At 44.3% G+C, this 23,498-nt stretch overlaps 2 protein-coding genes and 1 long non-coding RNA gene across 7 annotated transcripts; 1 reads left to right on the top strand and 2 right to left on the bottom strand.

The window, feature by feature from the left end:
* Positions 1-1,213: 1,213 nt before the first annotated feature.
* Positions 1,214-10,289, bottom strand: pop1 (POP1 homolog, ribonuclease P/MRP subunit). Of its 5 annotated transcripts, none has more exons than XM_049025969.1 (16): positions 10,195-10,289; positions 9,442-9,573; positions 7,948-8,082; positions 7,620-7,795; positions 6,678-6,938; positions 6,285-6,372; positions 5,690-5,868; positions 5,322-5,590; positions 5,003-5,096; positions 4,804-4,912; positions 4,538-4,657; positions 3,951-4,087; positions 3,530-3,721; positions 3,278-3,432; positions 2,614-2,835; positions 1,214-2,366 (listed from the first exon to the last, which is right to left on the bottom strand). In XM_049025969.1, exons 2-16 carry the CDS (start codon positions 9,569-9,571, stop codon positions 1,712-1,714), a joined length of 2,922 nt encoding a protein of 973 aa, XP_048881926.1. In that variant the 5' UTR covers positions 9,572-9,573; positions 10,195-10,289; the 3' UTR covers positions 1,214-1,711. The 5 variants fall into 5 exon arrangements, with proteins under 5 accessions (XP_048881926.1, XP_048881921.1, XP_048881922.1 ...); XM_049025964.1 differs by having other exon boundaries at positions 10,142-10,258; XM_049025965.1 differs by having other exon boundaries at positions 1,214-2,371; positions 2,619-2,835; positions 10,142-10,258.
* Positions 10,290-10,842: 553 nt separating this feature from the next.
* Positions 10,843-16,140, top strand: LOC125749092 (2-iminobutanoate/2-iminopropanoate deaminase-like). The gene is made up of 6 exons (XM_049025984.1): positions 10,843-11,040; positions 12,475-12,580; positions 12,759-12,813; positions 13,366-13,434; positions 15,337-15,392; positions 15,574-16,140. The coding sequence occupies exons 1-6, from the start codon at positions 10,976-10,978 to the stop codon at positions 15,631-15,633; spliced, it is 411 nt and encodes a 136-aa protein (XP_048881941.1). The 5' UTR covers positions 10,843-10,975; the 3' UTR covers positions 15,634-16,140.
* Positions 16,141-16,301: 161 nt separating this feature from the next.
* On the bottom strand, positions 16,302-22,764 carry LOC125749096 (uncharacterized). The gene is made up of 3 exons (XR_007399776.1): positions 22,419-22,764; positions 17,880-18,182; positions 16,302-17,439 (listed from the first exon to the last, which is right to left on the bottom strand). It is a non-coding gene; the product is annotated as an uncharacterized LOC125749096 (long non-coding RNA).
* Positions 22,765-23,498: the final 734 nt, after the last annotated feature.

Here is a 23,498-nt window from a genome sequence, read left to right as displayed (position 1 = left end):
CTGGCTGTCAGTCACCAGTAGGGAGTGGATTCTAAATTACAGCCAGGACAAAAATCAGGGCCATATGAAATTGACACATCAGTTAATTCTAAACTTCCTCCAAAATCATTCCGAGGCCTGGAAAGTAAAATTGTAAATTTGACCTTTTGGGCCCAGTTCCTCCCCCACCTGAAATCTGATCAGCTTAATTGCTAAACGCAGGTCCTTGGAAAAAAAAATTATTGGCCAAGTATAAATCTAGTGTAATTCTCTCAATTTCGAAAAGCAACAGTACCCCCTAATGGCCAAAACAGTTTCTGTCGTCTGCACACGGTCCGTATTCAGCGCTAGTCAGGGATGTATTGAACCTCTCCCAGGATGAGTAACCTATGCAAGACCGGCAGGCAGTTCAACAGCCTTAAAAGTGATTAGCGATTAGCATGTTTTTTTAAATAGAAGAAAAACCCTTATCTGAAATTAGACACCCAAGATCATCTCTGACAGCTGATTGTATGAGCAAGTCTGGGAATGGCATTATGATGACCTCATCACTGCCACATCTGTGCATGTGGGTGGACAAGCTAGGAGAACTGCAGCCATAGAGTTCTCTGCCGAAAATCCGTGTGTGTGTGTGTGTGCGTGTGTGTGTGGCTAGAAGAGGGAGCTAGCAACATAATCACTACAACCATGAGATTAGTGAAGGTAAACCATTGATATCGACCAGCTTGACCTTATGAAAGCGGCATGTCCTTGTTTCGCTTCCCTATCTGCCAAGGCAGGCCACACTGCAGGCCACACTGCAGAACAAAACTGGCATTTAGAGACGATGAACCGTTTTTATCTGATCCAGAAGAGCTGTTTGTTTTAAACGGATAAACCCACATTTCGCAGATGCCAGCCCCCCTTAAGTACAACTAGCATGTGTCTCGCCTTAATGAACCAATTTAAGCGTCCCAGGATACAGTGTTAGAGAGGGAGCATATGGACAGGAAGGTGTCTTAATTTCCTGGGTTGCTAAGCAACAGAATTCTCCTCACACACCTACACAACTTTCTCCCGCACGAAGCCCTATTAACAGGGATGACTGATGAAATTACTGGCCTTATAAAATCTACCACAATATGCCAAAGAAAAATCGATGCTGGAGGGTTTCCAGCAGCACCTTCATATTAAATATTAACATAAATTTAAGAAATGTAGTTAAATAAGGCAAGAATCTGAAAAGAGTCTTCAATTTGACTTGTGGTTGATTAGTATTTATTTAGAATAAACATTTCCTGGCCATAACACTGCACCAAATGTTCTTCAAAAAATAATCTCTCCAAGGGTAGCATTTCACAGACCAATGATTTCTTTGCATTAGCAAAATTCGCAGTAACTAAAATTATTTTTTGATCATACTGGCATATCCTACCAAAGTTGTCAATAACATATCGATAAGGCAGGAACAGAGTAAAACGCAGAAACCAAGTGTTTCCGTAAACCGTGCGTATGTCTGTATGCTTTCAAGTACCTTCTTCTTGAGGCAATGCAAAATTTCCTAAGCAAATGTTATGGCTTGTTTACATCTTCCACGATACCAAGATCGCATCAGACCATCTGTCATCTTCTCCAGAAGAAAATATGTGGTTCTCACTGCTGATCTGCAGGCACAGGCTCACCCACACATGCCAGACGCCTCCGAGCTCAGTCAGCCTTCTCTCCCCGCACGGCCTGAGGGTCCTGCCCGCACTCACACCTCAATGGTGATCTTGGCAAAGCGGTACTGCAGTGAGGCTGGGTTACGGAGCAGCACCAGGCCGCGTAGGTCCTCAGGCTGCCCGGCCAACATGTGAAGCAGGCCTGCCAGGCTGACCAAGCCCAGGGCTTCCCCGCAACCTGCCGAGAGGGAGAAGTCCCCCTGCGTCGTCCAGCCAAGGGTCACCCGTGAACAGTGGGAGGTCACACTTGGCAGGGGGCTAGGCCACAGGCCCAGAGTGAGGCCAGGGGCGGAGCCAGTGTCCTGGCCTACAGTGAGGCCAGGATTCTTTCCAAGCTTATTTGAAGAGTTACTGCCCATTTTTGCCTTCTTGCGCCGTTTCATGCGACTCTTGAAGTGGTCGACGTGCCGGGGCTCCTGCGGGCCGCAGCAGGCTGCATCCTGCCGCAGCAGCACAAAGTCCTCTGCTGCGGGCACACAGATCATGGCGTGGAGCGCAGGGCGGCCCTTTCTCAGCAGCGCCAGGCGCGCCCACACCAGGCTGCGCTGGTGCAGAGCCGAGAGAGACGCAGCAAATGGCTGGAGAGGCTGCTCAGCCTGCCGTGACCGGCCGGGCCTCCGTGACCTCTGACCCCTAGATGAGGTGGGCCTGCACCAAGCAGACAGCTGCTGCAGAGCCTTCCTGTTCCTTAAGTAGGCCAAAATAAATTATTAGTTTCACCAAGATTCTCATATCTCTGCTATGGATGACATTATCAGCAGCCGGCTGCCCCATTAAAATAGAACATGCTGGCCTGTCACCAGTAAACCCCCCCCCCCCCTTCCAAGAGGGGATGGGAGATTTTAGTGATGGCGACCTGGGGAGGGGGGCAGGGGGCAGTCAGTGATGTGTAAGTGCAGGAGAGGCTCAGAGTACCAGGTAAAAGCCAACCCACCTCAGGACAGTAAATCCTCTTTCTAGCCGGAGGGCGTCATCTGCCGAAGACGCTACGTCCTGCAGCTGTGGATCAGGGACCTCGGATGGCGGCAGCGAGGGTGCGCCGGCCCCCCCCTTCCCGACGATCATCTCCCACTCCTCAGCCAGCTGCTGCCAGGGGCAGAGGAACGGTGCCAGGCTGCCGTGCTTTATGAAATTGGGTCGCTTGGCAGGTGGGCGCCTGGACATGGATGGGCACAAACACGGAGTCGAGCCCAGCAGCTCAAACGGCGTCCCAGTAACTGGGCCGACTTCAGTAAACTACGCATCTCTATTTTTTTTGCCCAAGTCTGAAGCTGGTTGTAAATCACAGAAAAGCCAAGGGGGGGGGCAGTCAGCTCATCATAATTATTTTAAATCATGAACTGATTATTCATCCATCCTTCAACTGCATATCCAACACAGCATCACAGCCAAACTGCAAGCAGGACAGAGTACAGAGCAAAGGATTGGGAACAGTATCAGTATCACCACACACACACACACACACACACACACACACACACACACACAAAAAAAATTAATCTTTTATAAGTAAAACATGCCAAGGAAACGCAGTACAAACAGACTAACCATCCAGGCAACTGTAGCCTGCAAGTCCCAGGGTCGTGACCCCGACGCACCTCTTATATGTCTCGCAGAACTGGGCCTCCTGCTGGCACTGGAACCGAGCCCCCGCTGGGCAGTCTGGGAAGTCATGTGGGAAGTGTGGGCTCCCCTTATTCTGGGAGTGTTTGAGCGCCTCCTGCTGGCCACCGACACGGACCCCGCGGTACACCTGCAGGCAGAGAGGCCTGTGTGACAGACGCACTACACGGCAGATCCTCTGCTTTGTGCTCGATCGGCCCCCAGCCCTCCACCCCCACGCGGCATACCAGGGGCACCCAGAAGGCCATTCCCCAGCCTTTGGGCAGCAGCAGATCCCAACCCGCGCCCCACGACCGCATCTCAGTGCCCATCTGCTTCCCAGGCTGTTGCACCAGCAGCACAGGGATGCGGCCGTGTCGGGGTGTGGCCTGCAGCCTCGAACCCGGGACCAGCAGCTCACTCTTCATCTGGTTCAGCTCCTGTGACACAGGCAGATTCACAAAACCCCTTAACTCAAGGAAATGAAAATCCAAAACAAATGCAAAGATACATGTTTTTCTGCAACTGCTGCTTTTCCGTGAGGCTGCGCGTTTTCCACGTGCAATTTTAGATGCAAATCAACCTCCTTACTGCTTTAAGCGTTATCTGCATAGCAGGCTTCTTCAGCCTGTCCAGCAGTGACTGGAGGCTGACAGTAGGGGGCAGCACCTGCTCTGATATCTTGTTATCCCTGACGTCGTCCCGTACGGAGCGATCCCACAGGGAGCTCTGGCTACACTGCTCAGGGAGGCCTTGCAGCATCACAGCCTTCTGCTCGTCCTCTCGGTCTCCAACCTCAGCATCACCTGCAACAGAGGGACACAACAAGGAACATTCCTGCATGACCGGCAGTGGGGGGGGGGCGGGGTTATTTTCCACTGCTTAAATCAGTATTAGTCCATACAGGGTGTCATGGAGATAACAGATGACATGTGTAATATTGTCTTCAAGGCAATTTCATTTATACCTTTAACCCCAATAAATGTAATAGCATTAAGAAAATGATGATAATAATAATAATAATAATAATAATAATAATAACTACCACCATTGGGGGGGTTAGGAAGGCTGAGGCACGTTTTGGGCACAGAGAGCGGGTCTCGCCGGGATTCGAACCCGGGACATCTGCATGGCATGGCAGAGGCTCCTCAGGAGCACGAGACTGGAGCAGAACTGCGCAGTACACAACGTGCCACTGGGTCCACACCCCAACCCGAATCCCAACTCAGTAGGGCTGTCACCGTCTCCATGGTTACCTGGCAGCGAACAGCCATCCGGGGTCGCTCTGCATCTCTGACTGGGCAAGGTCAGCCTGGGGTCATCGACGGTGAGTCCGAGCACAGAGCCGGCCGGGATGTCAGCTGTGGATGGCACCCCTGTGGGAGCAAACGACATTCTGGGTACTGACAGGCGTTCAAATGCTTTTTTAGAAGGGGAAACGAAAGAAGCAAAAAAGTTGTTCATCTTAACACAAACGAAACACCTCCACGCAAACGAAAGAGGGTTTACAGCTGGCAAAGACCTTGGAGCAACTGGAATGCCGCTGTCTGTTGCTGGTGGAGAGACACGTGACTCTCCTCTCTGCAGTGCACTGGCCACCAAAAGCAGGATGTTTCTGCTCCATCCGAGGCCTTTTAAAGACAAAGATAATTCAGTAAATAAACCTAGGATTTTTTTTTTTTTTTTTGAGTTCAATCTCTTTTTCCCTTCCTGCAGCTTACCTGGCAGGCTGAAGCGGGCGTCAGAGTGTCTGTCAGGATCATGTGAGAGAGAGGGCCAATCAGCCGGTAACGCACGAGCTCCATGGTCAGGTCGCTGTGAGGGAATATTTCAGACGAGCTGTGGGCCGCGTGCCTGAGCCCCTTGGGCCGAGGCTGGATCGGCACTGGCCTTCAGAGAACGGCATCGCCGACTTCCTGCAGCAGGACTTAGGCCCTTTGTCACAGACACACGTCACCCTCCCCCAAAGCGGAGGCCGCTCAGGCTGTGCCCGTTAGCATCCATTCACCCGCAGGCACACATGAAGGAGCCACTGCTGACCTCATGACGACGCCCGTCGAGTCACATCTCCAGGACGTAGCAGCAGACGGGGAGCGGGTGCCATCTCCGAGGATCTTCTTTGTGGGAATGGGGGCCTCTGGATGGCCCCCCACCCTCTTTCTCGTCTTTCCCAGTGGCTGCTTCCCATCTGGCTCCTCTGGGGTCTGGGCTGGGTCTGGATCTGGAGCCGGAGGTGCGACTGGAACTGGAACAGGAGGGGCCAGGGGCTCCGAACACTGGCAAACGGCCTGCAGCTCGGGGAGGAGGTCCTGAGGCATGAGGAGAGCAGAAGGGAACAGATGCTACAGAACAGGACAAAACTCTAACCACATTCAAGGCCCCGTAAATTCCAGTGGTCCCACGCTGACCTGCTTCAGAGTGGGATGACTCCAGATCCACAGCTGCCTGTGGGGGGAGGCCTCCGTCCTCGGCCTCCACAGGAAGAGCACCGGGCCCAGGGGGGCTGCAGGGTACCCATCCGCTCTGTACAGCACCGCGCTGCCCTGTCTCCTCCCAGACAGGAAATGTGCTGCGGCAAACGTGGGTCCTGATTGGTGGGACAGGACAGCCTCGTCAGCTTACAGGGCCCGGCTTACAGGAAGCACATCTTCCGCAAGTAAGAAACTCAGAATTACACTAGTAGAATATTTAACTAGCTTTCCCTCCCAATAATACAGTAGGTTTTTACATTTCTTCTAACCCTAGATGCCTTGTATTAGAAGGTAGAGGGTGAGGCTCCTGGGAGTTTTACTTGCACAAAAATGTTCTGAGGGCAGAAAGAAAAATGATAACCAATCAGATTGTAGAGGAGGTGGGTCCAAGCAACTTGAAGAGACGGGATCAACCAACTAGATGTCTTGGATCCGCCTCTTCAAGTTGCTTGGACCCACCTCCTCTACAATCTGATTGGTTATCTCTCTGAACCAATCATTTTTCATTCTGCCCTCAGCATAAGGTGCTCACCGGTCTCCTTGCTCGTCAGCCTGGACAGAGCCGCCAGCAGGTCCTCCTCGGGTCCCTGCAGCTCCAAGCAGCAGTAGTACGACAGGTCCTGTCCAGTGTAACCAACGAGATGAAAACCCCCCCCATTTTCACAAATGTTTCACTTGCTTTATTACCACATGAAAACTTCCCCGCAGTATGAAATTCCACACTCATTTTCATCCTCAGTGTTTTCCATGCCGTCACAGTCACGGATCTCAGACCCCTCTTAAGAGGGACAATAATTTATTCTTTATGCTCATGCCCAAAAAACAGATTCTGCCCCTCTGATTAAAGGGTGAATCCCAAGACTACAGCTATACACTTGAGAGACAAGCAAGATGAAGGACTGAAGGGAGAGAGACGCAGGCTGACCTGCAGGAGGCAGTGTTGGCTCATGGCCCTGTAGCAGGCGCGGTAGCACTTGTAGGTGGGCCGGTCGCCGAGGCAGTAGCCCCACTGCTTTACCATGTGGAAGCGCTTGGCGTGCCAGATGTGAGTCTCCAACCACACGTTCTTCCTCTGCCGCCGGTTGAACTCCAGCAGCAGGTTGCCATGGCGCCGGCGGGCCTTGCGACTCTTCCTCTTCGACTGGTCCTTCCTCTCCTTTTGACCCGCCTGCTTGCTCTTCTCCATCTGGGGTAGGAGGACAGGACACAGTTCCGGAGTCTTACGGTGGAGCTTCATGGAGCGTCAAGAACGTGGAACATTGTCTCACTCACACAAGAAAGGCAGTTTCGAGTTAGGAATTCACCTGAACTGCATGGACTGTCCGAGAAAATCGAGAACAAGACGTATTAGTTACATTCTTTAAGTCAACTTTAAGTTAACTTCTTATTCTGATACCTTATACACGTTTATTGTGGTTGTCTGTGTGTAACTTTGTAAGTGACCTTGCACCAACACCCTGACAGGCCATTACATTTCTGTCTTATACCTTAAAGCAATTATACAGGAGGCAACAATGTAATAACTGCTAATAACATAACTTTTCCCATTATCAATGTAATAAAAGTCGATAATATAATAACTGGTCAATAATGTAATTCAATTTCTGAACCAATAACGGAACTTGCTGCCGACAATGCAATAAGTTATAATGTTACTGGCCAGTTATTACATTATCGACTTTCATTACATGATGAACAGGGAAATTTATTACGTTATTGGCATTTTATTACATTATTGGCTACAAATGACAAAGAACCTTGAATGTACAGGAAGAGGAGCCTACAGAGGAGACAGCTGACAGGCAAAGAGGGCGGGGGCCGATTCGGCCGCAGAACACCGAAGCTATGAGGGCGCAGGGTGGCATACCATCTTCTGTGCCCCCTCCCTGAGCCGGCGGGGCAGTCGCTTCGTGTTGTGACTCATGGCTCTCCTCCGCATGTGTTTGGGCAGCCCTCCGAACACGTGGCAGCTGCCCGTTGTCTTGGTTACAGCCTTCATCATGGCGCTCACCTCCGCTGCTCGGGCCATAGCAAAGGTCGAGGCTGGAGGGGGAGGGAGGGTTTCGAAAAAAAGTTCCATCCATCCATCCATCCATCCATCCATCCATCCATGCAACAGAGACACATGGCAGCTATTCAATGCATCTGGCAGGGTTTCTTTAACGTGTGTTTCCTGGGCGATTAAGCATCCTTACCGGTGATAAACCTGGGCAGGGCCGGAATGGCACCCCTGGCGGAGTGCCCCCTCACCCAGTCAGTGCACTGACTGCCCGCATCAGAGGGTGGGGGGCCGTGGCCTCGGGCATGTCCAAAATGCTCATGCTTTCGACCTGCAGAAAATATCACTGTCAAAATCCTTTACTTATTTGAAATGACCTCAACCCCACTGAACACCTTTGGGATGAACCAGAATGGACACTGCGAGCCAGACCATCATGTACAACATCAGTGCCCGACCTCGTTAAGTGCTCTTCTGGATGAATGGGCAAAAATTCCCAGACACACTCCATAAACTTATGGAAAGTCTTCCCAGAAGAGAGGCGGCTGTTATAGCCACAAAGAGGGGACTAGCTCTGTATTGATGCCTATGAATGTAGAATGGGATGTCATAAAAGTTCCTGTACAGTGTCCCTTTATTATTTGCTTGCGAGTTGGTGACTGATTAAAACTGAATGGGGAGACCAAATCTAAATGCAACTTTTTTGGCATTCATTTTATACCTTTTATTTTCGGGTATGTGTGTGCATAGTCTACTTCCTATGCAAAGTGGATTTTACAAGCATGATCAATGAGTTTTATGCCAAGAAAGCATAGAAAACATTCCAATAGCAAGAAATTGTTTTACATTCTTTTCGAATTTGACCCTCTCTATAAAGTTCTGTGGTCTGTGCTATCAATGGAAAATGTGTCAAATGCACATTGTAGATGCAGTTGACACGCACTGGATCAGAGTGTCATGCTTTAAGGCTACCACTACTATACGTTTATTCAGTGAGGTCTCCATCACACGCTGCTTGCTGTTTATTTTATTTTTTATTTACCTTTATTTAACCAGGCAAGACAGATTAAGAACATGTTTCTTACTGTGAAAGTGCAAGCTTGAAGGTTTGATGCGGTTCTGATGTGACTGCTCTCGTTCACCTACTCTTCACCATTATTTTATAGTTAGTAATATTTAATCAGTTTATGGTTAGTTGTTCTATCATTCTGGGGAGTGGGAGCAGAAAAGGGGTCTATGGAAAGTGTCACCTAGGGGGTCCCTGAACTCGTTAATCTGCCACTGTGTCCTGCCCAGGTTATAATGGTACAAGCACCTAGAACAGGGTTGGTCAATAATATTTGCAAAGGGTCAGTGCTCAGCTGCTCAAACCCAGGTGTGGGGACTCTTCGGGGAATCAGTCCTCTAATCAGTAATCTAATTAAGGAATAGCAGTGAAAACCCACACACAGAGCAGCTCTTTCTGGATAAGACTTGAGCATGCCTGACCTAGAACATGGTTCTCTAACTGCAGTCCTGGAGGCCAGAATCCAGCACAGTTTGCAGATTTCCCTGCTCAAACACAGCTTGATCAGTTCATTATCCGGTTTAGTAAGTCTATTTGAGCAGGGAAAACTGTGCTGGATTCTGACCCTCCTGGAATGGAGCTGGGGAACCCTGATGCAAAATAAGGGAGGAACCAGTGCCTGACCAGACAATGCGGTTTCTTCTCCATTACGCCAACGGCCCTGCGAGGTGTCCCGTCCCGTCGTGGTGTAGGTGACGCTGCTCGGCTGATTCCTCATCTTCTTACTGCGCATCCTATGTTTAGCTCCTGACATTTCTAGAGAAATACTATATGGTTAATAACATTCGCGCAAAGCAACACCTTCAAGCAACACTAAGGCACGGCTGACAAGTATCTTTAAACTATGCATATTCAAAACACCTAAACCTCAATGTACAATGTACCTATCTACCTAATAAGATAGAACAACCAACATTTGCTGTTACAATTATTTAAAATCTGACACTGACAGATGCCCTTTCTTATTAATCAGACAATGATTCCCATTAACATATAATGGGAAATACATTCGACGGTCACGGTGACTTGCATCTAGGGTCTGTAGGAATGGAAGCATTCAAGCTAGCTAGTCAACCAGTTTTAAACTGTACACGATACACAAAAGACTCTGTAATAAAACAAAAGCATGAAATCGTACAAGTCACATAAAACAACTAAGTAATATATAGTGTTAAAGGTCTCCAGCAAATTACTATGTAGAAAAAAATAGGCTTCAGCTCGTGTTTAATAATTACTCATATTCTTTTAAATATTCTGCATCCCTACCCGTTGTCCTTTAGTATATATACATAATAAAAATAGTAAAAAAAAATAAATAAACTACCAACTAGTTTGTGTTGAAGCCACCAATCCACACACTTCTATGCTGCCACTCACATTGCTTCTGACCAGCCAACTTTTTATTCCGCATGTCGTGTCACGTGTAAGTCTTTCAGTTCCGGATCGGGGCAACGCAAAGGTACACGGGAAACGTAGTGCAAGGAAGACCGAAGTCACCTAAAGATACGCGACATTGTATTGGAGCGTGAGCCAATCAAGTGATGTCAATTCAAAAACTAATCTTTACACTCAACAACATACATATGTGCCTTCTACCTATTAATCAAAATATAACCACAAAGTATTTGTTGTCTAGAACATTTTTACATCTATGTCGTAATGCACTACATATAATACATTAAATATAAAAACGTCAATGTATAAATAATTATATCTGCCGGGAGTTGTTGTCTTTATACACTTTGTATATTTTTTATAAATTATGCGAATGAGTACGGATGAATCTATGAATGGATGAATGAAATATGCGCAAATTCCAAAAGATGCTATATGGCAACGTCCAGAGGTAATTCCAGTCTACAAGTCTCAAATGTTATATACTATATATCGTTTATTTTACCAAAATAATACTGGTATTATCCATATCTTTTCAGAAAAGACATTTTTGGGGACATCTGTCCACAACAAAACTGCCAATGAAGTATTAGGGGTTCATGTTGCGTTTATACTTTAGAATATAAGGTAAAAAAAAAAAAAAACTCTTAACACGATCTCTGGCCGTTTAGTCATATGGGCTTGGGCAATTAAAATCGTACAATATTTAGTGCATGAAACTACGGCTTGAAGTTCATTTCAGACGAAAATTTCGAGTGTAGCCATGTCCGCGATCATAAGGAAGATTATCAGCACCGCAAAAGCTCCAGCGGCAATTGGGCCGTATAGGTGAGAATGTGGAATCAGCTTCCTAGACGTTCCTCTTGCACATTTAATTTTTTTCAAACTTGAAAACCATGCGTTCATGAACGATGTTTTGAACTAATCAGTTGACTTCAGAACACAGTGTAAATTTTCTTTACGTCCTGAGATGTTTCCAAAGACATAAACATGAATTGCTTTGCAAGAATGGCTCTATACAAATACAAACAATTGTACTAGCTTTTATTAACGAAGACGTTGATTACATGACCTGCTTGATTTTAAATTGAATTTTTCTTTTTTGCTGTTAAGTTTGTCTGTGCATATCTCGAACTATAGGACTTATTTGTTTCATTAATTCTGAAAACCATGTTTTTCTGTTGAGGAAAATAACCCCATATCGACTTAAAGCAACTTTCTTTTCGTTATTCATACGTCCATTTGTAACACATCTGTTAGATGCATTTTAAGCTTCAACATTTAAGACGCTTGACTAATACGTTAACGTTTAGTCTAATTAAGGTTAATTTATTAAGGAAAGGCTTTTAATAAAACCAGCATTCGCGGAAGGTCCCTTTATTAGATTTAAGGATGGTTGTACGTAATGTATTGTTTTTCACTGCGTTAATACTGGTAGAATACGGTACTGGTGTCAGGTACGCAGCACTGTAGCTGACTGGTCCAGGGGAGGGGCGTGGCGGTTTCAGCCAATAGGATAAGCCGGCTGGAGTCCAAACTTCAGAGGACGGTTTAAAGTCCTCTTGTCTACATTTGTCCAATAGTCTGTGGGAGAATGCAGAATAAAATATGTATTTTCGTTAGTGTATATTGTAAAGGTTAATAATTAATATTAATAAGTTAATAATAATTCGAACTTTTATTTTTAGATGAGCCTTTCCACTGAATTTGTGGTATTACATCACAAACTGTATGCAGAATTTCAATATAGGCCTACTGTTTCACTGACTAAGGTCTAGCTCTGCAAAAAGACCCGGTGAATATTTAATATATAGTGTACCTTCTGTTCAGTCTGAAAAAATCAGTGCTTGTGAAAGGAACAGCATTTTTTTGTTCTTGTTAAAGCAATGTTTTATGTTGGCTTGGACTGACTTCAATGTTTTGTAAACCAGTTCAGTTTTTTTTAAAACCAATTTTATATTTTCAGCATCTGTAATTAGACAGTTTTGACAAATACGTTAACTAGGGATTGAAGAAAGCATCTTGCAAATATATGTCACTTTTCAGTGATGAACAGGAGAGTCTTGTTCCCTGTAGGTTATCTGTGAGAATAGCACAGATTAGTAACTTTGCTTATTTCAGTTACAGGAAGTAGAGGACTTTATACGTTCACATTATATGACCCCTGTTTGTCCACATTGTTTTTTGATGGAATCTAAATGTGATGATAATGTGATCAAATACTGTATTCACACTGCTGTAAGCACATACATTCGTGTCCAGCCAGGCGGTGGTGGTGGATCGTACCATGTACATATCAGGGCAACTCGGAATGGACCCTTCCACTGGGCAGCTGGTCACGGGGGGAGTGCAGGCCGAAGCCAAACAGGTGGAAAAAAAATCTAATGGTGTCTAATAATGGTGTTGAAGAAATTAGGGAATTGATCACATTGGCACGTTCTGAGACCAATATTAATTATTTTGTCTGGGGGAATGCAGAGGTAATTTGTACTTAAAACTATTGATAATTATCTTCTCATTATTATCTCCTTCATTATTTTCTTCAGGCTCTCATCAATATGGGCGAGATTCTCAAGGCAGCCGGTTGCAACTATGACAATGGTGAGATTTTAAGGTGTTAAATAATTTTACCATATTAAATAATACAGTAAACGGTTAAAGTTACGAGTCATATGCCTTCCTCTAACAAGTGACCTAACACTCTATATTAAAATTAATCACCAGTTGATAATGTCTAAATAAGGACTAGCCCCAGTTAGTATTTTTGAAAGTTAGTAATATTTGAAATGTTGTTAAACTATTTGATAACACTTTACATTCACCGCACCTTCATAATGCATTCGTAATGCATTCATAAGCAGCATGTACTTAACATACCTTAACAGCTTTAATATACATTATTAACAAACATTACATGAAAATAACAAACATTATAAAGTATATTAAAGCTGTATATTAAAGTTAAAGTTCATTGTTAGGATGTTAAGGTATACTTACATGCGGCTTCTAGACATGAACATGAATGTTCTATGGATGCATCATAAATGCATTATGAAGGTGCACTGAATATTCTATTAATGCTTAATGAATGCACTATGAAGGTGCAATTAATGTAAAGCATCACCAGCTATTTAAATCTTTATTTTCCTTCAGTCGTCAAGACTACAGTCCTTCTTGCTGACATAGGCGACTTCAACAACGTAAATGATGTTTACAAGCAGTGTAAGTCATATTGGGTAAAGCATTGCTGTTGTAACTGACATAAGATTTCTGGAGAACTGCTTCAGTGCAGGCATGGTGGTGCTGTGGTTAGCACTGTTGCCTCACACCTCTGGGACCCGGGTTCGAGTCTCCGCCTGGGTCACGTGTGTGGAGTTTGCATGTTCTCCCCATGTCGTCGTGGGGTTTCCTCCGGATACTCCGGTTTCCCCCCACAGTCCAAAAACATGCTGAGGCTAATTGGACTTGCTAAATTGCCCATAGGAATGCATGTGAGAGTAAATGGTGTGTGAGTGTGCCTTGCGATGGGCTGGCCCCCCATCCTGGGTTGTTCCCTGCCTCGTGCCCATTGCTTCCGGGAAAGGCTCCGGACCCCCCGCGACCCAGTAGGATAAGCAGTTTGGAAAATGGATGGATGCTTCAGTGCAGAGTTCTGAATAAAGAGGAAACTCATGTTTATGGTTTATGGGGCATCATGTATTTACAGGAAGTTTCCACAAGGTGTCACCAACTTTTGGTGCCTTTCACATCTGCTCGTGTTTAATGGGCGCATATCTTTAAAGGCAGTAGTTTTGGTTTGTCTGTTTTACGTGGCGTGCATGCATGTATGCATGCATTTGCAGCATGTGTCCACAGGAAGGGGGGTTATCATTATTTTGAATAGTGAAGGATAGTATGAAGAAAAACCTATTAAAAATACTAATGGTTAGGATCCTACACATTTTCTTCACTGTGTTTTCCAATTGACATCAATCATAAATATATCAAAGTATTGTGTCATTGCTGAAAAACTTGTGTTAGAAGTTAAATTACTTTCTGAATCACAATTCATTGATCCCTTGTGGGGAAATTCTCTTTCCTAGCCCACCTTGCTCCCCATGACACACAGATGTAGGTAAAGTTACGCCTGGCAGTGAAGGGCAGTCAGCTGCAGTGGCACCCGTGGAGCTGGGGGTTAAGGGCCTCGCTCTGGGGCCCACAAACATGGCACTATTCTGCCAAAGCCAAGCTTGAACCAGTGACCTTCTGATAACGGGCACAGAACCTTAGCCTGCTGTTTGTTCCCCTAGTGCTGTGCATTTGTTTATAAGAGACAAGGTGTATATGATAGATGACAAGATGGCAGTAGAAACGTCTCACGTTGCCCCGGAGACTGGGAGAGGGTGCTTCTACGTGCCCTTTTAAAAAGTGCTTTTCTGGGTGGAGTTGTCCGTTTAGACCAGGTGTGGCTGGCACTGTTTTCAGATTCAGAGGGTGTGCCAGTTCTCGCTCTCTTTAGATGATGGTTTGCCAGCTAGTCCTTTCAGCTGTCAATAAGCAATTGTGCTTTACCTTGTTGTTAATCGCCTCTCACTTCAAAGCAGGGCTTCCTAACCCTCTGCTTGAGACCCTTACATAAGTTTATTACAATGTACCACCCAACACTCAGCTAAAACTACCTCATCTAATTTAAATGTGGAGCTATATGGGATTGGAGGGGTGCTTAAGAACTGGTTTGAGAACCAGTCATAAGGGGCGTAGGCAAGTAAATCTGGTGCTAAAAATTACTTCAGCACAACCCCACAGACTGTACAGCATTCAGACTATTTACTTCAGTACAGATGGATGCTGCAAGAATGTGTTGACTTCAACAATTGTTTTGCAATTCAGTTATGTTCTGTGTTGACAGCCCTAAAGTGTGTTTTTTTGTTGCTAGAGACATTAATAATTAATTTAATTTGCGAATTTATTTTAATTGAGTTTAACTATGACTAGAAAATATAAGTATTGCATAATATTGTGGTGTAGGCACACTCTGCTACATGCAGACTCTCATCTTCTGTTTTTAGTCATGAAAGAAACAATAAAATGTGGCAGGGCGTCATCGTCCTGGAAAGTGACGGTTCTCTCTTCTGTTCCTCGTAGTTTTCAGCAGAAACTTCCCAGCCCGAGCCGCCTATCAAGTTGCAGCCCTCCCTAAAGTAAGTAACCAACCCTTGCTCCTCTAGACTTAATTTCTGTTTCAGCTGTGGAGTAAGACCTGCAGATGGAAAAGGCCACAAGTAAATGTATCTTCTAACAGTGCTGGCATGATGGACCAGTCCATGGTTTTTGTTTTCCTGGTGTTTTGATGTTGGTCTCCGCTCTATTCCCCCCCCCCAGGGTGGACTTGTGGAGATAGAAGCGGTTGCTGTGTTGGGTCCTGTCACAGATTCCTCCTGACTATCCGCTCAGAACCTAAACAAACTGTAGCCCCCATCTACAGGAACCAGCTACAGAGCCTACTGGAGAGGCCTGGGTTGGATGGCGTATCTCGTTCTGGTGCATTAATAAGGGCTCCTAAACACACTTGACATGATCAGTTTAAATTAGTTTTGCGTGATTCTGTTCTGCTCTGTTCTAGCTGTAACTTCACTCAATTTGAGGGATCGGAATTTCAGATATTCCCGAAGACACATGGGACCACATCTCCAGGGCTTCCACCTGATCTGCACTCCTTCGTCAGGGGAGCTGTTTCTGTGCTTTATACCTGTAGGTCAGTAAGTTTGTGTCATACAGACTGTACTGGTGTTCTGTGCTCATCACACTGATATCCCAGCTACGGTTCAACAGCAGCATGGTCCCTCTGACTTCCTATTCACCATTTCTCTGGCCATCAGCTGTCTGTGCTTCACAGCCTCACTGACAAGGGAAAAAAAATCTCTTTTCTAACCAATTAAAATGATGTAAAATGATGTAATTATAAGACAACGGTGTGAGTTGCTGATTTCTCCTGACAGGTCTGATGATCATCCACAGGTCAGGGATGACATGCTTGTGAATTAATGCCCTTTCTCTTCACCCCTCAGTCACCCCTTTACCTGACCCTGGCTCAGGACGGTACCACGTGCTTTAGTAACACAATAATGTTTATTTATAGTCCATACAGGGTAGTGGCTACATCAAAGTCAGTTTAACAATTTAAAAAACCCACTCAAAGTCTAGCTCTTAAAGAATTTAAAGCACTTGGTCAAAAGCACACGCTGTCTTTCTAAATGGCTTAGACACAGTGTTCAGTCAAGCACCAGTTATCTAGGTATCAGTATCAAGTAGTCTTGCCTTCCAAAGAGCAGTAGAGAAGTTATGTGTGGACAGCAACTCTTGATCCAGCCTTTGGGGGGTGGAATGGCGGTACAAGTAATGGAGACAAGAATCTCCCAGCCTTTTCTCAAAATAAGCTGAATCTTCCAGGCTGTAGCAATCCCAGAATGCTAGGAGAGAATACTCGAGTAATATGGGACAGTCCATGGCTGTAAACATCGTAATGATTCAAAGCAAAGATCACTTTGGTGGAGAGAATGTAAACAAAACAATTTGAACCCCTTAACAAAGTCTGTTATGGGATCAGATTAATTTGCACTTGCACATCTGTCTAGCGTGACTGTCATTTTAAAAACAACACAAAAAACATTTTTTTCTAGGTTTCATTAATCTGATATCATATATACTTCATGTTAATTTAATTCTCCGGAGTGAAATACAGCATTAAAAGTACAAAGTTAAAATTCTGATAAGTTGCAATACTTAGTGAGATTTTAAGGTGGGACAGCACACAAAGTTGAATATAAGTTGAATATAAAATTATACTACAATTTTTTTTGTCACGGCTTTGAAATGTTAAGCAAAACCATGATATGCATTTATTTATTATTATTATTATTTTAAAAACATTAGAAATGTCAGTAAAGGACTGAACAGTGCTTCATGAATTTTGCCATTAATCTAATACTCTACAAAGTTATACCTACTGAGACAAAGAATGAGATTTGAAATATCAGGGTCATTTCACTTCAAACTGATCAGTATGGTGATTTCATTTAAATGAAACTAGAGAAGCATTTGACATTCTTATGTGCCATTTCAGTGGAACAGGCCCCCGCCCAGGGCCCCTGCCCAGGGCCCCCACTTGGTCATCCCCCTTAGTCTCTTTCTTTCCTGATCCCTGTAAAGCCTTCCTTGTGGATCCACAGGGAGACTGTTGGGGCTGTGCTGAAAACACATTGATAACCAAACTGCATTAATTCAATACTGGCTGACATAATTTCATTTGCAAAACACCTCCCGGTGGTTCATTTTCAATGAATTGGTCCTATGAAGAGAGTCTCTATGGAGGTTTATGAAAGAAAGTAACAATGTGCGTTAATAATATCTAAGCCATGACATCTAAGCAAATGCTTCTATAACAGAACAGCTCTCCATTCAATACTGAGCCACAGAGAATATAATCACAATCGTACAGAATTATATCAACTTCGTTTACATTTACTTATGTTAGCAGGCGTTTTGTCCGAGGTGGTGATATAGCTATCAGTCATTTAGCTACCAGCTGTGTGCCGTCAGACCATTTGCATGGTATTAATTCAGCTGCTGACATTCATTTAATTTGTCTAAGGACTGACGTCAGGCCAGTTCTGTATTAAAACACATACCTTCCTGCTAGTTTCCAGAAGTACTGTTAGACTCCTCCTCCTTGATACCAGAAGAGTCAGAGGTCGGACTCTGATTCAACTCTGTCACTGGCTCTGTTTCAAGTACTGGTTCAGATGTAGAGGTGGGTTCAGGTGCTGGTGTTGGTTCTGAGGTGGGATCAGCCTCACCAAACTGGGCCTCAGCAGGCAGCTCCGCCAGGTCCCTGCATATTGCTTCTGCTGGGTCGTGAGGGGTGATCAACACACTCTGCTCTGTGACTGGCTTGCTCCCCTCAACAATAGTCCCGTTATGATTGCAGGCTTCTGTAAAGACGAACAGAATGTATGTATACTACACCATCGCTTATATTAACATACCAGCGGAATATGCACCTTCAAAAGGACTCTTAGAGAATCAATTTTAAAATTCTCACTCTTAGGGAGCCCTTCTGAGTGCCGATCAGGTTATTCTATGATAGGAAACCTTAAAAGGACAGTCAGTCCACTGGTAGTGACCATTAACTCCGACTCCATTCTGCTGTTAGAAAGTGAACAAAAGTCGAAAGGCGGTACAATGGTCTAACTGACATCGCGGCTTTTTTCTGACATACCAGCACAAAGAAAACCCTAATCTTGTAATGCCCTAAGTGAGACGTGAATATCACGTGATCTGTGAAAATACAGAGAAGTCATGGAAATAACTGGATTCATCGGAAAACAGCTATTGGTCATATCCAGCTGCACCAATCGGCATGCCGCCATTTTTATAAATAGGCACTAATAATAACAGTTTTTAAATTAGAAACTCTTGATAAGTAGCCTGGCTCTAGCACAATACTGACGAATCTGTGCTCGAGGAATGAATCCATGCTGATCTCATGTGTAAATGGAAAGACCGGAGTGCATGGCGACTTAAACTGCTTCATGCTGTTGCTTCACCCAAAGGTGTGAAGCTGAAAGGGCAAACTGCACGCCACACACTGATTCATTGTGCCATGTGTGCACGACAACAGGGTGTGTCAGCCACGATCGGTGCTGAAAAACATTCTCACTGTACTCACTGTAACTGTATAATTTGGGAAATATTAAATGGAAAATTCCATTCACGTTTAAATTGCGTGCTGTTCTGAGTAGTGCGGTGAAATCTCGCGCTGTAATGATGTAAATCATCCCTTTGTTGTAAGTATGTTCTTCACGCCATCCTTCCATTAGCTATTAGCAGCCACCTTGGTCATTGTTATTTGACTTATCTTGCCTAATTTATAAATTTAACTTCATCATGTACTATTTATATAGGAAAAACATAGTGTATTTGGGGTTCAGTACTATCCATAGATTCAGGCGGTCTTGGGGCATATCCCCTGCAAATGGAGGGGAGGGGGTGGGGGGCTTATGTATTTCACTTTACAGTCAGGATAACTGGAATCTCTGAATAGGCCCTTGTGTATGTGTGTACGTACCCAGCTTGGGCAAGGCTCCAGTTACCTCCACCTGTAACCTTGCTCAGAATAAGTACTTACTAGATGGATGAAGTAAATTAATATGCTTTTCATCTTCCTTAACTCCACCCCAGACATCCAACTCCCCTCCCCCAATTTTGGTGATTGTACATAACAAAAACATTTATCTTCTCATTCAAAACCCTTAAAATCTAAAATTCAATGACACTGTACTAGAAGAGAATGTGAGGGATTAGTAAATATGAAAAATAAATGCCAATACACAAAGCATTTTCAGGAGGCCAGGCTGCAGTACTGCAGCCAAGCGGCATGGCGCCAGAACATTCCAGTCCATCTAACAGCGAACGGTAAAATCTGGCTTTAGCTGTGGGGAATCTTTATTGCGTCCAACCTGTGTCGCATATATTCCCTCATTTAGTAAGACATTTAAAGAGAACCTGAGACTACATTAGTAGCTGGGCAGAGCCTTCAGACCACTTTATCCAGCTGACTGGTATGGGACAAGCAGTGGTTACAGTATTTACTAAAGGGGAGGCCGCTGACACACGTGTCACGTGTGCTCTGTGACGTAAGGCTGCATTACCTTATCTGAAATACATACTAACCTAAAGTCACTTAAGCTGAGCTGAGGCTGTGCACCTTTCTCACCTGGCCTGCAAGGCCTTGAGTCCAGACGGACTATCTGTCATGATCGTAATACATCATGGCTGAGTATCCTGAGCATTGCAACAATGAGCCAAAAATCACAGTGCAGCCAATCGGAAAATGGAAAACGGCAGCAATTGGGTCACCATAGAGACCAACTGATCTTATTTGGCAGTGGTAGGCTGATGGTTAGAGAAGTGCGTTTGTGATTGAAAGGTTGCTGGTTCAAATCCCTGACCAGCACAGCACAACTGAGGTACCCTGAGCAAGATACCACCCCCATGCACTGCTTCTCAGGGGCTAGAGAGTAGCTGCCCATTGCTATGTCACAATATGGATTAAATACAGAGGACACCTTTCATTGTTGTGTCCTGTGGTGTATCAACAATAACAGTCAATCACTTTCAGTTTTAAAGTAGGGAGAATAATGCATCTGTACTCTTTAGCTGCAATGTGACAGTGCTACGTGGAACAGTCATTTTGTCCAGTGTTTCCCAAACCGGTCCATAGGGACCCCCAGATAGGCCATGTTTTTGCTCCCTGCCAGACAATCCATGTTTTTGCTCCCTCTGAGCTCCCTGCCAGGCAGTCCATGTTTTTGCTCCCTCTGAGCTCCCTGCCAGGCAGTCCATGTTTTTGCTCCCTCTGAGCTCCCTGCCAGGCAGTCCATGTTTTTGCTCCCTCTGAGCTCCCTGCCAGACGGTCCATGTTTTTGCTCCCTCCAGTCCAGAAATATAAACTGTCTGCAGGTCCCGAAGAACCTGGTTGGGAAAAACTGATTTAGTTATGGACAACTGTGTTGTTTGACCCCCCATCCTCCACCCAGTCCATCCAACACCTACCAGTGACAGTGTCCAGCTGACTTATTTTACAGCCAAAACAAAGGAAAACATCACCCACATTAAAACTGACTGAAAGAAGGACCAGCCATAGGGTCCTAGTAACCAAACAGGCTCAGATCAACTGCAGATCAACTTCACATCTGTATTGATGTAAACATGTCAGACACAATGATCTCTGGCTGCACTTCTCAAACACAGAAAAATGTCATCGTCATGTGTGAGACAAACCAAGTTTCAGAAAGCAAAAAGTTTCTATAATTTATCACAAGGAATATACATGTTTACAAGTGCCCTACATGTAAACGTATCAGTATAAGTGTGTGCAGATCCGCCTGGAAGGTCAGCCCCACCCAAAGTGTACATATGTACCGCTTGGACACTCCCACAGTGCTTTCAAAACTGTTTCATCAGTTGCGTGAAAAACAGAGCCTCACAACCAAGTACACCTCACATTACTCCAGTTTCCTAATAAACCAAGAACAGTAGATAAAAACAATGGCACTGCTCTCATATCAAGACTGTTATGGTGAAAGTCAGGGGAGTGGCTACAAAACGCAGCTGGGAAGGGGGAGGGGCTTGGTATATGTATGTTCAGTATGTATTGTTGTATGTTATGTGTTGTATGAAGTATGTGGGCATGGGTGGCACCATAATGTTTTATAGAGGGGTGCTTCAGGGGAGATAATGCATTTGGACGGGGTGCTTTTCAGTGAGTAATTGTACTATTGCATAAATGCCGCGTTTTAATGAAATTCTAAGCAGTCGATCATTTCACGTACCTTAAAACGTTAAAGGAGCACGATGCGCCTGTTTTTGTGGTTGACTGCGAATGAGTCTAATATTTGATTGACCTCATTATTATTTGATTGACGTTTTTGCTGATAAGAACAGAAGAAATCGTTCCACGTGACGTGATCTCAATGATCACACAATTTTTGCATTTTTTACACAAATGAAAAATACGTTTACACAGTAGTTTTATTGTTTGAATAATTTTGGTAATGTTACAATATTTTTTATGGGTGCTCGGCAGTATGTGGTTAAGCTCAGAGGTGGAGATTTCAGGTCCAGAAAGTACAAATTCAGACCATGATTTTGTTTCAACCAACCAGTTGAGATCTATATGACTGCGACTCATTATGATCAACTGGTTGGTTGAAACAAAATCCTGGTCTGGATTTGTACTTTCTGGACCTGAAATCTATACCTCTGGTTAAGCTACAAATCACGAACTGTGACGATACGAACAATCTTAACAATGGCATTAATTGGAATTATAGTTTTTTGTAGCATTTTAATAAATTAATAAGTAAGAACAAAAATAAAACAGAATAAGACTAAAAACAAATCTGTTTATCTATACCCTATCAAACGGGGTACCTTTAATGTTGCGTTATGGGTAGCGGCCGTGAAAAGTGGTCAGAACTTCTGAGCAGTAAACAGGGTGCGCTCGTTCTCAGTATCGGGCGCAATACTGGCAAAAATGTTAAATAGATATTAATGATTGAATAAATTACTGAACACACCATTGCTCGCCCGAAAAAGTCTTACATATAAATGTGTATAAAAACTCTATTAAGTGTGATGGGATCCAGTGAGAATTTTCCACTTACCGAACAATTCTTCTTCAGTCTTTTCCCCAGGCTTTGCCTCTGGTCTGTCCTCTCCAGGGGTCTGTGAGCTAAATGAGCACCCCATCCTAACTCCGTAAAGACAGAAGATTTAGAAGACGGAATAAAACGCTGTTTATTTCATCTGCTATGAAGGGAGAAAAAAGTACGGGCAGGCTTTGGTTTGGGAGCACATGCACAACTCTCTCAACTGCGAAGTTGCTGTTTATTTATGCATGATCTGCAGCAGGAGCCAGACAGCGATTTGTCGTGATGAACACCCACACGGGAAGAGTCTACACAACCCTGCGAATACGGACATTATAATTATTCAGGGACCCATGAAGTACAAGATGAGAGAAATTGTGCCTAGTGTTAAACCTGCAAACTTTCATGAGTAATGAATAGGTTGCACGATAGCCAAATAAATACACAAACCAATAAAGAAGCAGATAAATAAGAATAGAAACTATCAAATGTAAAATAAAATGTGGCAGACCATTTGAAGGAAAATTTTTAATGGTGCAAATAGCGGAGGAGGTGTACAGAACCCACATACCTCATTTATAAAAATGTAACTGCAAAAAAACGTTTTCTACTTTCACATCGATCTGGGCTACATGCCTTGTGACAATTATGCAAACACCGTTTTTTATTATTCAATAATTATCATTGCTTCTTGCGTGAACATTACGATTATAATTTGAATGTCCAGGTGAAATGGTGAATGTTTGAATGTTTTCCTGTTCGTATATATTAAGCAGGAGTTTGAAGAACTCATTCGGTTTTTTCAACACGTAAATATCTTCTTTAGTTTTGTTTTAATGGGACTGAACTGAATGTGACAGAAACAAGAGACTGAAGCCAAAACAGCCCTGTTTGGCTGTCTGATGCTACTCGTGCATTTTGATGAGTATAAAATCCGTGGGTCGGGGGAGGTGGAGGCCTTGCAAGCTGGGACATTACATGATGGATGGTCCTTTTGAAATATCAGATGTCAGCCGTCAAGCGCTTCTTCAGTGAACAACTCAGTATTTGCTACATCTAAATCATACTAGAAAATCATAATGTAGGGCGATTCTA

This window comes from Brienomyrus brachyistius, chromosome 9 (assembly GCF_023856365.1).
Source record: "Brienomyrus brachyistius isolate T26 chromosome 9, BBRACH_0.4, whole genome shotgun sequence".
NCBI lineage: Eukaryota > Metazoa > Chordata > Actinopteri > Osteoglossiformes > Mormyridae > Brienomyrus > Brienomyrus brachyistius.
The sequence above is the reverse complement of the archived record's forward strand: the minus strand, read 5'-3'. Positions and strand labels throughout refer to the sequence as shown.

Excerpts from the sequence above, each read along its gene's own strand:
- LOC125749092 (XM_049025984.1), top strand. The coding sequence starts at position 10,976 with ATGTCCGCGATCATAAGGAAGATTATCAGCACCGCAAAAGCTCCAGCG. Across the intron at positions 12,581-12,758 it reads TGCAGGCCGAAGCCAAACAG|GCTCTCATCAATATGGGCGA; the intron begins GTGGAAAAAAAA and ends TATTTTCTTCAG. Across the intron at positions 13,435-15,336 it reads AAATGATGTTTACAAGCAGT|TTTTCAGCAGAAACTTCCCA; the intron begins GTAAGTCATATT and ends TGTTCCTCGTAG.
- pop1 (XM_049025969.1), bottom strand. The coding sequence starts at position 9,571 with ATGTCAGGAGCTAAACATAGGATGCGCAGTAAGAAGATGAGGAATCAG. Across the intron at positions 6,939-7,619 it reads GGGAGGGGGCACAGAAGATG|ATGGAGAAGAGCAAGCAGGC; the intron begins GTATGCCACCCT and ends CTCCTACCCCAG. Across the intron at positions 5,097-5,321 it reads TCGACGGGCGTCGTCATGAG|CGACCTGACCATGGAGCTCG; the intron begins GTCAGCAGTGGC and ends ATTCCCTCACAG.